Here is a 16,838-nt window from a genome sequence, read left to right on the forward strand (position 1 = left end):
ATTCTTTTCGTATTCCTGCATTGAATACCCCGTGGATCTTGCGGACTTTAAGGCTGGGGATTCTTTTCTGTGACCACTTGTGGCCTGTTTAATCAAATTAGCTCCTGTTTTTACGCGGCGTGGTCTGTGGGATATTTAGACTCTTCTGATAATTTGATAACAAATACGTTTATCAGAGTCCTTAATTAGCAGTTAATTGCAATATTAAAATTGCCAAAATATTTTTATTTTGATAAAAAATTAAAATTTTATAAATTATATCATTTGTTTTATTTAGTATTCTAGATGATATTGAAACAAATTTATAATTTACTAAATTATCAAATAAAAAATCATTCTTAATAAAAAGGTAAGTGTTTTGGAAATTTTTAATATTGCCTGGCTGACTGCTAATTTTTGTTCACACGTTATTACTTGAAAATTTCGAAAAAATTCTTTGCCTATCATTGCTGGTAAAGCATCTGTAAAGATACTGTAAATGTCTCGCAATCTTTCAGAAATTTTTAGTAGTCATCAATCTTTCAGTGGTTGCCACTAATGTTTCTTTGATTTTGAAACTCTCATTAAGAAAAACAATGGTAAAAAGGCATAATTCACTGCGAATCGTCGAATGTAATAATGATATCCGTGTAACTAACAACATTCTTGATAAAGAGATAGGAAGCCTACGCTTTAAAGCAACATTACATCATTATCCTTAAACTACTGTATTTATCGTTAGTCAAGCCTCATTTCGAGTAACCATCTGCCATTTCATCATTTACTTTCTTCGAATAAAATTCTAACAAGTGGAATGTTTAACCCCTTAAAAATTAATTTCCCTGCTAATCTTTTGGATTATCCATGAATTTTTTGACTTTAGCATTTCTCAAATAAAATTCTAAGCAGAATTTGAAGAAAAGTTAATTTTGTAAAGTATCAAGTGGAACATTTAATCCCTTAAAGATTAATTGATCAATTAATCAGCAAGGAGCCTAGCTTGTCGCAAAGAAAAGGAAAATGAATTTCTCCTGAAATCTCGAATCTAGCCGCTGAATAGGAGAATCTAGGATTGCAAACGGTTCAGAAATCAGCCGGGAGCTAGCAGGGACAAAACATTCCCCGCGATCGCCGCGGTATAACGTATAATAAGAGTGTGATTAGCATTATTTACGGCCGGTTAACTATTAACTCATAAATCAACCAGAGGGACTACATTATCCAACCGGACCGGTGTTGTCCGTGTGTTGGTGCGTGTCCGCTCGCTCTCTCGGCTTCTCCCGTAGAAGAAAACGGAACGGTACCGTACCGAGAGGTGTGCAGAGCCCGTTGATCGTCCGCTCGATAAGCAACGAGGATTCGTGAGTCGAGAAACGAGGAGAGAAGGTCAGAAAGAAAGTCGAAAGGAAGGGAATAGCTCGATGGAGGAACAGGAGAGACGGTCAGAAATGGTCAGCCATCTTCCGTGGTGATTTAAGAGGACGCGGTGCGCCTTCTTCTCTTTATCAGACGCCTCTTTTTCCCCCCTGCTTGTCTTTGTTAAATCTCTCGGGCGAGTTTTAAGCGGATTACGAGGAATCAGCTCGACACCCGTTTGCAACCAGCTCCCGATTCGACTGGTCTGCTCGGTATATTTCGTACCCCATCGATTCTCGACAGACGTTAATACACAGGTTTTGACAAAAGATATTAGGTACTTAATTGACACGCTCTAATTTTTTACTTAACACGTTGAATGCCATTAGAGTCCGGCGCTGCAAATTACATGCACCTAAATAATTAAAAAAAAACAATAGAAAAATATTATTTTAAATAACATTGCTATTGCACAAATAATGTGAAATAGTAAATAGAAAATTTGAAATTTGAAAATTGAAAATTAACTATTCCTATTGCTTAATAATAATAATTCAATACGTCCCACAACAAACGTTCATTTTCACCGTGGCAGTTTTTTCAAGAGAAATTGTTCAGATTTATTATATTTATTATAAGGGAAAGGTGGAAAGAGTTCTTATTGAAATATTCTGTAACATCGTTCCATTTTGATTAGTCAAAATAAAGGTACATAAAATGGCCATTTCTGTTAAAATTGTCGAAAATTGACATTCGTGCTCGTAATGGGGATCCGGGTAAATTGGAAAATAGGAATATAATAAATATTCGTTTTTTGCCTGGACAACAGGAAGGCGCGTATTATTCAATGAAAAATAAAATAATTTGTACCGTTGCGCTTTTACCTAGCTACGGTGTAACACGGTTGATCGTTAGTTATCACACCTATGCGTTTGCGTTAAGCTCGATCATTTATATCGACACGGTGAGCAATTTAATTGGAACGTACCAACAGGATGATCCGTGCGCAGTACATTTTAATGTTTAATGATAAACACACGTAAGTGACTAATTAATTTAATTACTATTCCCATCGTTACGCGATGCTTAATTACCGAACGCGTCGCTATGTAATTTCCCTGTTAAATAACTTTTACCAGGAGATTGAACGGTATCATCATTTTTATTCGTTTTTATTTAATCGGATTTTGTAATAATCCAAGATATACAGGGTGAAAAAAGGTGTGTTGGTTCGTTTTGTTTAACGGTTTACGAGGTGAATAATGATAGCACTTGGTAATTTGTTATTTACATTTTTGTAAATTAATCCATGATTTGCAAACTTTTATTTTGAACGTTCAAATTTTTAAATAAAAATTTCTATATAGGAAAATAATATCTAAAGGAATAATTCAAAATTTAGAAAATGCAAATCAAAATTGACATTAATTTATTACTGAAAATAATTAAATAATGTGAATAATTCAATTATAAATTCTATTTTATAATATGCAAATTTCATTCATCATGTTATACGAGGTCTGTATTAATTCTTTTCATATTAAATTATGTTTTTCTTGTAGCAAATTATGGTGGGTCTTTTAGCACATGAAATTTCAAGCCTGTTTATCATTCTCAAGTATCCCAAAACACACGATCTTGTTTCGATATAAATAGGGTAAAAAGAAGCAGGTTAACTAAACACTGATACTTCTTGTGTACACTCTTGTCCACAAGTAATGGGACATTTATGTTCAACTTCCTTAATTAAAAATTTGAAATTTTCTTATTAATGCTACAATTTTTTGTTAAATTTTTGCCTAAATACGTCGACAAATTATTTTCGACATAAGGCACAATTTTTGGATAAAGGTACTATTATCAGTATTTCAAAATTTCTCAATTAAATTGCCACAATCGCAAGTGTTCCAAATAAGTGTTAAATTTTCTGGCAATAAGCTTAAAATAATTGTGAAATAAATAACTGAATCTGCAGTGTAATGATGATTTATTCGAAAGTGGCAAGGTGTCCCATGACTTATGGAAGGGAGAGTATATCGCACGTTCATCGACGAGGCTGCAGATTTCTGCACATCGTAGCACGGCCAAGCACGCTTGTGCAGTCACCGTGGATCCCCCTAAATAAATTCCCATAAAGCAGCACCGGTGGCTTGGTCACGTTGCCCTGTTCTTGCAGCACGATGTCTGCTTCCGTATTCGAGACACGATATCCTGCCAGTGGTACGTCATTCGCCCTGTCGCTAATCAGAACTAACCGCCGACACGTGACGCGAATTCTCTATCGACGAAACGAGAAGGAAGAGAAGGAGCCCGTTCGAAAAGCAAGGAAAGAACGAAGGAAGGAAGAAGAAGCGTAGACACGTCGTTCGCAGCAGCCATCTTTGCATCTTCCTTTCACCAGCAACCCCATTTTTGCGCTGCTGTTATGGCCGTTCCTTCGCCAACTAAACTCTTCTTCTCGATGTTCTTCCATTTTCGGTTGTTTTAGTGTTTCTATTTGTTTTTCTTCATTTTGTTTGCAACTGAATTTGCAAAGTATCTTAAAGATTGTTGAGGTATTTTTTAAAGAGTCAGAGGAATACTAATTGGGAAATTTGTTAATTTTTGAAAAAAATTATTAATTTTCAAATTGTAATCAATTATCATCCCATTGGTCATCAAAGTGTTAATAGATTCGTCAAATTAATGAATGAAAGTGCTCTTTCAAGCTTTCGCAGAGATTTGATAAGAAATAAGTTCACGAATGAACGGAAGTTGATAGCCCTATCAATTGGGTAGAATGTTTTCCGAATAGCTGTTCGTTGATGAAAATATTACGTAACTATAATAGAACGTTATAATGGGCCTAGTGATCAATGGATCTCTAGCTGATGAATTGAAATTTCTCAATGCAAGTACGGTCGCGACCCTGTGGCTACTTTAGCCGACGTTTGACGTCTTTATCGCGTTCCGATTGTAAAAATAAAATCCCGGTAAACGAATAAGAGGCGAGATTAGATGGACGTCGGGGTTAAGAACGTGCTTTGAATCGCGTTCATTAAATCGTGATACGTCATTATGACGCTTCTCTTTGTCCTCATTCAATTTCCGCTAATGTTGCTGATTCAGTAGCTTTCTTATTTCGTTCATTACGATTTTGCTATGTTCGTGATAATTATTCATGTCTTTCATAAAGGAAACGTATGGCAAGAAACGCGTCAATTTTGGGAAATTGAAATTAATAAAATTAATTTAGAAAAATCGTGGTTAACTGAATTGTTTTAGGAAACTCGAAATAATTGCGTTAATTTGGAAAATTCGAGTTAATTGTGTTAATTTGGAAAATTCGAGTAAATCGCCTTAATTTAGAAAAATGAAAAATGAAAATAACGAAATAATCATAATACTGATTTTATTTCTTCTTCCAAGGTGCGAGTATTGCAGAGAAAATAAGGGCTGCAAACGAAATCCTTGGGTATCTGTTCAGACTAACAGAGTGGCTGTGTGGCACGATAAAGTCTCGAAGTAATTAGTCCGATGTTTACACAGTTTAACGTTTCCCTCGTATCTTCGGTTCTCCTCCTACGCGGCTCAATTAACTTACGGCGCACTTAATTAGTCGTTCTGGCTCTTGGCACGCGGCAACAAACCAGCGAGGCGCTTTCTAGCGCCGCTAAATTCTTCGTCTTCGCTCTTATCTGCAAAATAATTATCTGCCAGACGGGAGCTGAATTTTTATCGGTTTCCTACGGCCAGATGGAAGCTCGAGTTTCCCGCCGTTTTTCACTGATTTCCTCGGAAAACGCAGAGCTTTTCTCGATTACCTGAAAAATGGAATAAAAATTGTACAAAATATTGGACTTCTTTTTTTTTTTTTAGAAAAATTGTTGAAGAAGATAAACAAAAATGACAAAATAACAATTACTGTTATTTTTAACCCTCGGATAGCAGACCGATGTTATTTTATAACAGGTTCCGCTGTTCAACTTTAACTTTTCTACCACTATCCTCTATTTTTCATGTAACTGTAATTTTTCAATTACACGCTAATTAGAAACTCGTACATATTAATGTAAATTAAATCTGTTTCTCTGATAGAAAGAGAACGTAATGTCTCATTTTTATGCATCAGCTATATCATTAGCTCCATATCCGTATGGACCATGAGTTTTCAAAATGAACGATATCATGCAAAATTATTGACAGATATTTTTCAAGATGTGATATAAATATACAGGTAGTGGTTTATCCGGAAAATCCATTCGATTTTTATTGCCTCATTAATGAAATTCAAATACATGCGAATTTATCATTTACAAACTAGTACAGTTAGTTTCTGTATGAAAATATGTATTTTCTTGAAATTTTAGAGGAAATTATTGTAAAAAGTATAAAAATAAATATTTTTAAAATTTTGCCAAAGTGAAGGCAAAACAAGTATCGAAAATGAATCATTGGCTGTGAAACTTGTTTCGTGTGACGGTAATTTGTAAAATCGCTGGGGGTTCTCAAATTTGGCCGGCACTCCTGGCGAGCTCGACACAGCAAGCACGCCCCGGGGAAGAACTTATTCATAAGATTATTTCCCATTTTCGTCATGACGCCGTTGTATCGTTATTTAAGTTTTATATTAAAGCACGGTCCGTTGAGACGCTGGCTTTTTGATGTATGGGTCGCGCGTGTCCTGCTTCCTTCAACGGATTCCGCCTAAACGTGAGATATCGTGGCCGATCAATTTTTCATGAGTCTCTGTATTCGTCCTATTCCAAGGACTGCTCTCGACGACGTCATGGAAATTCGCCTCGCAACCACCGTTTCTCTTTATTAACGAACCAGACAAATCGACCCCCAGCTACATTTGTTTTTTATCGTCTGCTGAATATTCTTTTCGAATAACTTTGACCAGACATTTCTTCGCAACTTGCAATTCAATCATACCAAAAATATTAATCAAAGTCACAATTGAACTACAAATTGTGTCAGGAGTGTGCCAGGATATTGTAGGGCAAGGATTAATGTTCGATGAGAAAATTTAACGACATCCAAGAATTTAATTGATATATCTTTTAATTTTATACAGAATAATCGTAACACATGAAAATATGTATGTATAATACATTTTGAAAAGAGTATTAAAAAACCCACCCCTCTGATATGTCTATTAAAAAATATATATTATTCTACATAATTCTTAAAGTTTCCCCAACGAATCAATCAAAGGGTTAACGAAATTACGTGTCCCTAGAAGGATTCTTCATCTACCGAAAGACGTCCGAAAAAGAAGGCAAGGTTTGTGCTTTTAATCAAGGTCGAATGTTCATTCTGGTTGTCCCACGGTCGGGCTATCAAATACAATCACCGAACGTGCGGCATCTTTTCCCTTTACCTCGGTGTCATCCCCCGAAGCCATCCCCTTCCGGTATGCCAGGCCAGCTCTTTCCACGAACGTCGATTCGTTCTCGCTCTCACGAATTGAATCTGGCGGTGGCTGGCTGGTTAGCTGGCAAGCAGTTCCACAGGGAAGATGAAGGAGCGGAGAAGGTTACCCTGGCAACGACAGAGGGGTTTCCTCAGCGTGGTTGCCCGGGCAACCTCTAACCAGGAGAGATCCCTAAATATGCGCCAGCAGGGCAGAAGTGGCGCGAAAGAGGGAGACCGCACGAAAGAGGGTGAGAAGAAGAGGTGAATCGTAAGAAGAGAGGAAGGTAAGAGAGATATCTGCTTGCTGGTTGGTTGAACGAGGACGATGTCGGCTTGGTAACTGTTACCACGGAAGGTGAGGAGACCCAGTTAATTACTAAAGCGTTTTAATCGTCGGCAAAGTTCCGACGGCACTCCAAAGCCTTGGCCAAAAAGGGCTTCGGTGAATGTGGCGGCTGTGTAAATTAGGAACTCAGCCAGTTTCCTCTTTCTCGCTTGTACACTCGCCGCTAGACACCGGCCGGACTGGCAAGTTTTCGCGGCAAACTTGGAACTCGGGATTACGTCGAATGATTTTCCCGCTACGTACACCGTTCTTGGTGAAGAAGAAAATGGAGATTCGACGGTGGAGTTTGTATCTTCAGAGATTGTTCAGTTTCGTGACACAAACAGTTGACTTGCTGAAATAACCCGGAACTTTTATTCATTAATCCTCGGACGGCGGACCATGGAGAGAGCTCCAGTTTTAACATTTAACTTTAAGTTGATATCCTTGTGTATGTTTTGGTCGGGGGTTAAAAATTCTGAAAGCATCGAAAATCGAAGCAGAACATCTACAATTTGCAGAAGAAATTATTACAAAACTATTTTGGAAAAAAATACTGCAGAAAAATAGATCGCATTTGATTTCTTGAAAATCGTGAAACACGAATCCATGCTGGATGCTGGTATTCGCCGAAAATAAATGAGGACGAGTCGACGACTCCCGTTAAATAACTTTGCTTAACAAGGTGCTGCCGCCACTGTAAAAAGATTACGTAAGCGGTAATGGCTGCCGGCTCCTCCTAAATTCGAGAACGAAGAGTTTCAGTACGAAGTGCACAGAGTGGAGAATCCAAGAGAGACGGAGAGAGATATAGAGAGAGACAAGTGGATAGAGATGAAAAGTGAAAGAGAAGGAGAGGAACAGGAATGGCGAGCAATGAGGAGAGGGAACGTCGAAGTCGTGGCTCGTGGCGGGGGTTAATTTTAATTTCCTAATTTTTCCCACCCCGAGGCGCAGGTAATTTCCTCCCCAGAAGAGAATAGATGTAATTACTTAACGCCTCCGAGCTCTGAGCTCCTCTTATTAAAAGAGGATCGTGCCCTCGAGGGCTGGAGGGGTAAAAGATACCCGCCTCTGGTGGGGAGGGTGTGCAGACCGAGTGGTGGAAGCACAACAATCGTCGGAGAAACGATCACGAAGAAAGGGAAACGCTGTTTCAACCTTCTTCTCGGAATCGTTGAACAATGCGGACAGATTGTTTACGAGCATTTTCAAGTTTTATAAAATTAATTGTGACCAGTATTCATGGATCAGTCACAAATTTAAAAAAAAGTAGGCTTGTAACTCTTCTATTAGACATTTCATATGGTGGTGACATTTATCTATTTTGAAGTATCCTCATATGCTGAATTAGTAGAGGAAATAGGAAAAGAATTTTTTTAAATGTCAATATTATATTATTCACGCGAAGTATATAGAGAAATGTTTAATTAAAAAATGGTGCAATCCTATTCTAATTAATTTTAATTGTATATCTAATAATAGGTAGTATGAGTAGCTTTTATCACTGAGAATCCTTTCCATTGCTCTATTTAATATATTAAATTAACAAATCGACTGACACAGTGAAGATATATATTTTAATTCTAATCAAACTTACAAAATATATACAAGAATATTAACCTAAAGTTAAATAGAGAGAGTATCATATATTGGAACAGTAAAATTTAGAAAATGAAAACAATATGAAATACAAATTTACATTAAAATTAAGGCTCTCTTCGTGGTCCGCCGTTTGAGGGTTATGAACAAAAATGATTTTCAAATTTTAATTTTTCAATTTACTACCTCACATTATCAGTAAAACAGTAATACTATTAAAAATAATATTTTTCTTTCATTATTCGAGTATATTCAATTTCCGGTGTCGGCCACCGGTATTCAATGTAAAAAGATACAAATTAGAAAACAAAACAATCATATTCCAAATAAGTACAATTAGGTATAGCGTGTTGTACCGCATTTAACGCTTTAAACTTTCTTTTATTCGTCCCATGTATCCGCGATGATTTATCTCGTTGAAATTAAAAGGAACAAGGAAGACGTGTTCGGTGGAAGGCACCCTATTATTTCCTCGACGAAAAATGTCCACTGATCTGAGAGAGCAGTGTGAGTGGATCTTCTAGGCTGAATTAGATGTTAAGGTGGACGTGTGCCGGGGGTTCGACCGCGGCAGGGGTGGTTTCCCCGAATGTTGTCGGAGAAGGGAGGAGCCATCTTGCGGCTGCTTTCAGGCCAGCCACCAATTGATTCATCCCCACCGTGGCTCCATAACTGGAAGGAAGGGGCGTCGATTCAATTCCAGGACAAAAAAACCGTCCAAGAGGCGGAGCCCCCCTCGTAATCCGTCCGTTCCGATTGGCCAGAAACAGAGTGGCACCCGCGAACCCGCTATCCGACCGACCAATCCACCGCCACTGGGTGGCGACCCGAACCAGTTTGGGTTCCGTGGACAGAGGGGAGCCGTTGACTTCGCTCACCAGGCAGATAGTGCTGTGCCGTTGGCTCGTGCCGTAGTGGTTCTAACACTAACAGGTCCTTGCCACCGAGTAATCCATGGAATTCGTTCGTCGCGCGATCAAATTCTCGTACCAGGACCTGTCCATACACACCGGTGTCGCCTAATTTTACCAGCTGACCAGTGCTTCCGTGGTAACGTACAGCTGCAGGACATCCTGTCAGCAAGTGTGATACTAGATCAGTGCTCAAGGACCTGTGTTTGTTTTGTTTCCCACTGTTCAAACTACTCGGTGACACTTATTTTTGGTGCTTTCGGTGGCAAGTTGAAGATCGAGGACCGAGGATCAACCCTAAATCAAATTGATCTTGAAGACCGTTGACGAAGAACTGTTCTAGTGATTCAAGTGAAGTTCCTTAGGACTGTATTCGACGAAGGATTGAAGGACCCTTCAGACTGACTCTGTGTTCGACGAAGTACTGTTCAGTTCGGTTGATTGTTATTCAAATATCCGAAGGGACGAATGGAAAAATCCTAGAAGATCGTAATCGAAGATCTCTTCAGTTGATCTATTTTCATTGATAGTGATTGTGGTTGCTTCAGAAGATAGGAGGAATAGTCTAAACCTGTCAGATCCTTGCATCGCACTGTCCGACGGCTGACTGATCGAAGAATCTCTCTGCCAGCTCTTCTCATCGACATCTCGGTCACGGGGACCGCAAAAACCCCGTGGATTCCGGGTAAAAAAGATGTAAGCGATCAACTGATCCCGTGCAACGGCAAAAAGCTTGATTCAGAGGTTCTGCACGTGGCCGCGGCTCGACTAGTTGAAGCGTCCGAGGTTGAAGGGACTATCTTTCACGGTTGTCAGTACCGATGAGCGTGAACGGGTCGCGATCAGCGTACGCTTAGCGTCGAGGAGATAGCAGGGTGTTCATAGATGCAAAAGAAGTGAAATCTCTCCGACGGAGAGACAACAGGTCGTCAAGTTGGTACCAAACATGGGCCTGGAACCGGGTGGTGGTCTGTCCTTTCCACTGCTTCCTGGTAGCGGTTCCGCTGGTTCCGGTGGGTCACTGTTGACACCAGCCAGACTGTTCCAGAGGGCGACACCCGTGTTTCCGTTTCATCTGACAGGATGGTCGCCGCATCATCCGGTACTGGGACAGGTTCAGAACCAGGTACAGCAGACTATTCAGGTTCGGCATCAGGTGGCTGTCAGGTTCCTCAGTCATGCTCATCATCCGCATCCGGTGTTGGGGAACCACCCTCTGGTACCGGCGATAACTAGCCACCATCCGACCGCCCATCATCTTCATCACGGTGCCGATCACAACGACGAGGATAACGAGAAGAAAGGTAAGCGGTGTTCCTCTTCTTTTTCTTCAGGTTAGAACGCGGCTGCGATATCGTGATAAGGAGATAACAGTTTTAAAAAGTTCTTCAGGCGTTTGTTAACCCTTGAACAGTGGAGTCTGGGTCAATCGAGACCCAAACTTGATGTAAATTTAACGTATAATTTTTTAATGAAAGATTTTCTTATATTAGAGGAATTTCCGGAGGAGCAGTGTGAAATTTAGAAAGTGAAAATAATAATTGGGGCTCTCTCCGTGGTCCGCCGCTCAAGGGTTAAATAATTAGGCTCGTATGGGTGTTCGAATTTGACTTTGCATAGTTGTAAGGAACTTCGGAAATTATAATTTGGTATGAAATAACGAGAGTGGAGGATTTAAACCTGAAGTTTCTTATTTTCTATTTGATACGTTCACTTAGGATTTAGGTCTATGGATATTCACTAGGTGTTTGAAATAAGTGAAATCTCAGTGGTGATATAAATATGAATAATATCAATATTAATATTCTGACAGCCGTGATTTTGATAAAAGGAAAGAAAAAATCATTACTTAAAAATGATTACCCAATGTTGTTCATTTATCATTTTAAATTGTTCCTACAATCTTGACATCGATATAATATATTGCATCCACTAGGAAGTTCCGAAGAATTCAACCGAGTTTCACTAATTGCGTTAATAATGTACCGTAAACTTTCTATTTTACGTGACATGGAAAGTTCAAACCACCAATCGTCATTAGAATTTTATAGATATGTTTTCACTACCAGTCGAAGTGTCGAAACTTTAAAATGTAGGGTAACAATCTAATTCGATTAATTGCTATTGATAGGACTGATTATTCCAACGAGGATATTTCAATTGGGGCGTGAAACATTAAAGTTTTGTTTCTTGCTAGTTGTTTTCTGTCGCGATTCCCTCAAATGGATTTCTGTTTAGTAATAACACAAGAAGAACGGTGCAGATATCTGATTCAATTGAAGTTCCAATCGAACGAATTTCAAATTTTAATGGTTTAATTGAATACATTGTCGGATTTCCTTTCCTCGTTATTTTGTATTATTTATCGCTTTATAAGCTGCAATTCTGGGGCTATAATTACGGCAGATCTGTAAATTAATTGCAATTCTGTTGCTAATTAAACCGTGCACCACTGGCGTTGTGTATGTTAATAAGGTTGGAAGCTGGTTTCTCAACGTATTGGTTAAAAAGTGGAACCCGTGAACTATATTTATTTCCTTAAAATATGCAACTCGGCATTTTCTGATCATACACATTAATGGTACTCTCCTTTTTCGTTAAATTCACCGTTTCTTAAAGAAAAAAATTTGTTACAAATATGACGAAAGATTATTTATTAAAATTGGTCTGAAACTTATTTTCTTGTTTAATTTTAATAAATAATTAAAAATCATAAATATGGAGATTAATTTAATTTGAATAAAAAGAATTCTCGATAAAGACACAAGTGTATGAGGTACTATAATAACTGTTTATTAGATATGCTTGCCCATATGTATAATTTAAAGTTACCATTTTAGAATTAAAATTGAGGTTGCCCATAATTGATTGGCAGAATTTACACGTACGTCTAATAGAATGTTCGCTCTTGATAAAACAACAAGATAGGTGTGTTCGTTCTCATTCAAACAGCTTCCCGTTTCAGCGAATTTCCAAGATACGTTCGGAAAAATGGTCTACAGGGAGTGGCGTAACACGGTCAATCATAAGATCGTTCTTGACGAGCCCATGGGATCGCTTACAGGGTTAGCCCCAATCCGCAACGCCCTTTTTCCACCCTTCCTTCGAGCTGACGGGCTGAAATCACGTTTCGTGTACCAGATCGAGGGTGGAAATCTGTTTTTTACGTGATACCATTCATGTCCCTAACGCTTGTTTATGCCTCGAAGGGAGTGCCATTTAACTCAATCCTCTCTCTTGTTTCTCTTTGTGCAAAACATTAAGAACCATCTTGTCACTTTAGCCTAATCTTTACAATTCCTTTAAATAGAAGATTTAAAATAGTAAACACAGATACCAAAAAAGAAAGAAAGAAATAAATAAGAAATTCTTTTTTTAATTTTAAACTTTGAAAATTTATAACTTTCAAAACAGGTAGATATATATATATATATATATATGGATATTGTTTTTATCGAAAATTTAATTAAATTTTGAATTAACGAATGATTTGTAAATAAAATTTTGCCATCGTTTTGTACAGTACCGTTGTTTCGCGATGCGATTAAAATACTCGTCTTCCAATTTCGCTAATGGGCCGACTATCGTGGCCAAGCACACGTAACGCGAACCACAAGTGAACAACCTAACTAATTAGTTTCACGAGTGTTTAACGTAACACTGTTTAAGATAAACGTGTCATGTCTGACAGGCGTGAGAGATCTTTCTGATGAAGTGTCTTGCTTTCTTTCTTGCCATTTCAAGCCGACGACTGCCTTCATCAGCCTTATTTCTAACAGATTTTGTTAGTCACCAGTCGTTGGTCAATCTGCTGGAATATCTAATTAGCATCGCATGCAATTTTATTTTTTCTTGAAAAGTTTCGGAATTTTTACATGGACGGTGATTTACAACCAATTTTGTGTGACAATCTAATTTTTGTCGATGCAGTTTCGAACTTTTTGGATCATAACTGACCCAGCATCTGTCGTTTAATGTTATTTCAGATTAGAAAATTGAATACAATACTTTAGCGTGGAATTTATACGTCTGAAAAAATTTTAAATTGTTTTAACGTAGATAATTATCGAACATTTAATTCTAATATAATTATTAAGGACGTTTAATCGACGAGGAAGTAATTGACAACTATTCCAGACTAACTATATCGCTGACTCCCGTCGACATTTAATTAAACGAGGGAGTAATCGAAGTTTCTTAATCGATGATCGATCGAGGTTTTATTGTTCCCTTTATTACTTTACGGACAAATCACTTGAAATTCTGCATTCGATCGTCTACGACCAATTAATCGCCAGGGACTGTTCGCCGTGGATACTTGTTATGAATTAATTATAATCGACGATCAAGGATAATTGAGTTATTTCAGTAATAACGATGCTTGCAAGGAATCCATCGATTTTCCGGGAATTTTAAATTGAGATTGTTTTTAGGAAGATAAAGATCGTTTTAACCTCCTCATTCTTCTCCATCTATTTTCTCGAGGTGGTATTTTTCAACGTTTTCTATTTATTTTGTAAAATTATATTCACAATTCTTTTGTTTGATAACTCTGTAAAGCTGTTGCTTTTATATATAGAAATTGAAATTTTGTATAATTGAATTTTTAATAATTCCAAGAAAATTAGTCGAAGGATGAAAATTTGCAGAATAATTTCCACCCTTTAAATATTTAATAATTTTACAAGTTTTATCAGAAAAATAACCGTTGTCAAAATTTCTAATTTTATAGAAAACAAAGGATTCTAGTGGTCAAAAGCAAAATCGATAGCATTTTAGAATCACTGTCATTGAAAATCATTATTGTTTCTCAAAAAATTGATTACAACTGGTACGTCGTTAAAACACCAGCCAAAAGACGCGATGATCTTTCTGATTCAGAGTCGAAAACACCTATCATAATATCAAGATCCGTAGACAATTTAATTTATTCGAGCTTCTGTAAGCGATCCTCGAGCGAGACTCAATAATTTTCAACGTTTTTATTATTCTCCATCGTTCCACCGGATCATCTTGGTTTCCAACTCGCTCGACGGATCGTTGCTTTTTATGTCAATCCGCTCGATGATCGTTCGTTCTCCTCTAATCGTGAAATAATGACACGGCTAGGGATGCTTCAGTCGCTTCTTAAAGAAGCTGAAGTCATTTGGCTGCTTCGAAAATATAAGCCACTCCGTTAGACCATCAGAGTTCCCTTTAAGGGACGTCATTTTTCTTGGATATTAGGATTACACTCGAAAGACTCAATCAACCCACGATTATTAATAGAGACATCATTTACCTCGTTCCACTTCCAGCATTAATACCCGCTGACAAAATTGGTATCTTCCTAAGTAGCGATCGAATTGATATCAATACGTATCGATTATATTCAAAAAATTCGATATCAAAATTTTTTATAGAAAATGTTAAACAGTATAGAAATTTTTAGGTATTCGACATCAATTTTCGATACTGATTGAGTCATTAGTCAGTAAAATTAATTTAAATTTAAATTAATATCGTGATGATCTAATGCAAGGGTTAAACGAAATAAGAGAAGACGTTTTGATATTTTCTTATTAATGCGAAACAACGGGCCGCCTCGAGCCACGCATTGATGAAGATATCAAGCGGCAATGAAGCGCGTGGTGGCCACTTTTGAAATAATTTCGTGCACGAGAAATTCCGGCTTCAATGTGTTACGAGAAAGTCCACGGTTGCTCGAAATAAGCCTTTAGAGGTTGAAATGTTTCTTGATCGTAATTGTGGTATGACGTTTAAATTGCGGTACAGTGGCAAAATCGTAGTACACCGGCATGATTGCGGTGGGCTCGCATGCAACTTAATAACACGAAATTTATGAACGATCTTCTAACCCTTTCATCCTTACTCGATCTATAGGAATCGCGGGTGAATTATCGCCACGACATTTCGTGTCTTCGATAAATTCAATTAGACAATTTTCACTTGTTTAAAAACATTGCAGCAATTTAATATCAATTGAAAAGTGGATGTTTTGAAAATAACAAAATAATTCGAAGTTACCCGTTGATTATATGAAATTCACTGGTGATTCGCTGTTTCGCAAAGACATTGGCATTAATTGTACTACGTTTATCGCGCACGATAACTGAGTGACGATAATACGAGACAAAACATGCAAATTAAAGTATATTAATAATTCAGATTAGCAAGGGGAAATAAACAGCTGCGTTGCAATTATGGGAACCTATATCTTGACTATAAAAAACTTGTCATATATCGTGTATTTTTCTTTCGGTCAGAGTAGAAAATAAGCGAAGCTTCAATTCAGTTTTCCTGTAGTAATCGTTCGGGGTCAAAATACAATTTCTCAGTCATTGCTCTAAAAATTCATTTTCTACCAATAGATTTTAATCTATTCTTGAAAAAAATCTTCGAAATAACGTTACTGTGTCCGACGATCGTGAAACGCGACGGTATCTCGTTTCGCGTGCAACTTTGAATGACAGAAATTAAGAGGAAACGGAGGGAAGAAGAGTCTGTAGGAACCGAAGGCCGAGGACGATTCAATTTGTCGGTCGCGGTGCGAGCGTTTCCGAAGGCCCGTGGCGAGATTCACGTTCGCGGCACGCAAAGCACGCTCGAAAATTAGCCTCGTGACCGAGCGACAGTGTGTTGGTAACATCATCGTGGAGGGTGTTGCGACGGGGAACGGATCCGTGGAAGGTAAGGATGAGAGAAGAGAGATCGTACCGAAGGAAAGTAAGAAAGAAGTTTTGAAAAGGGACTAACGACCGGCAGTTAACAACGCGGCTCTGAAATTGCTGGTTGCCTGCTGCATCTTCCACGGCCGACCTGGCTGAGAATTATTAAACTGTAGTTTAGTTTAAATTAAGTTATTACCCTGAGACCGATGCCTCCCTCACGTCTTTGCCCCTTTACCTACACGACTATGACCCCGTCGAACCCAATACAAGTGGCCCCTCTAGGATACACGTACATTTCTACGTAGCTTCTCAACGCGAACAATCGACCGTTGCTTTTCATCGGCTGGGAATTATCGTTTCTCCCCTTCGAGCAACACGATTCTATGCAGACCCGCGAAACCTAGCAGTGAAGATGTTGGGAATGGTGATTGAAAGAATATTGAATCAATACCATCGATTTCCAATTCGTTAAGAAGAAAATTAAATGAAAATCGGGGAACTCTCCATGGTTCGCCGTCTGAGGGTTAATATTTTTAGAAGTTATAGATATTCAATGGGGCAATAGTAATTATTCAATTAAATCTAATTTTTATT

At 38.1% G+C, this 16,838-nt stretch overlaps 1 protein-coding gene across 3 annotated transcripts in view; it reads left to right on the forward strand.

The window, feature by feature from the left end:
• LOC114877899 (homeobox protein unc-4-like) overlaps window positions 1–16,838 on the forward strand; it is an 83,304-nt gene that overhangs the window by 39,190 nt on the left and 27,276 nt on the right. Inside the window, exon 2 of one of the 3 annotated variants that reach the window (XM_046287447.1) lies at window positions 9,092–10,877. The exons of 1 other annotated variant lie outside the window; for it this stretch is intronic. In XM_046287447.1, coding sequence (XP_046143403.1) covers window positions 10,520–10,877 — 358 coding nt within the window. In that variant the 5' untranslated portion in view covers window positions 9,092–10,519. Of the gene's footprint in view, window positions 1–8,805; window positions 10,878–16,838 lie in introns of those variants that run through there. One more of the 3 variants, XM_029191030.2, reaches the window with a different exon arrangement.

The sequence above is a fragment of the Osmia bicornis genome, chromosome 10 (assembly GCF_907164935.1).
Source record: "Osmia bicornis bicornis chromosome 10, iOsmBic2.1, whole genome shotgun sequence".
NCBI classification, from domain to species: domain Eukaryota; kingdom Metazoa; phylum Arthropoda; class Insecta; order Hymenoptera; family Megachilidae; genus Osmia; species Osmia bicornis.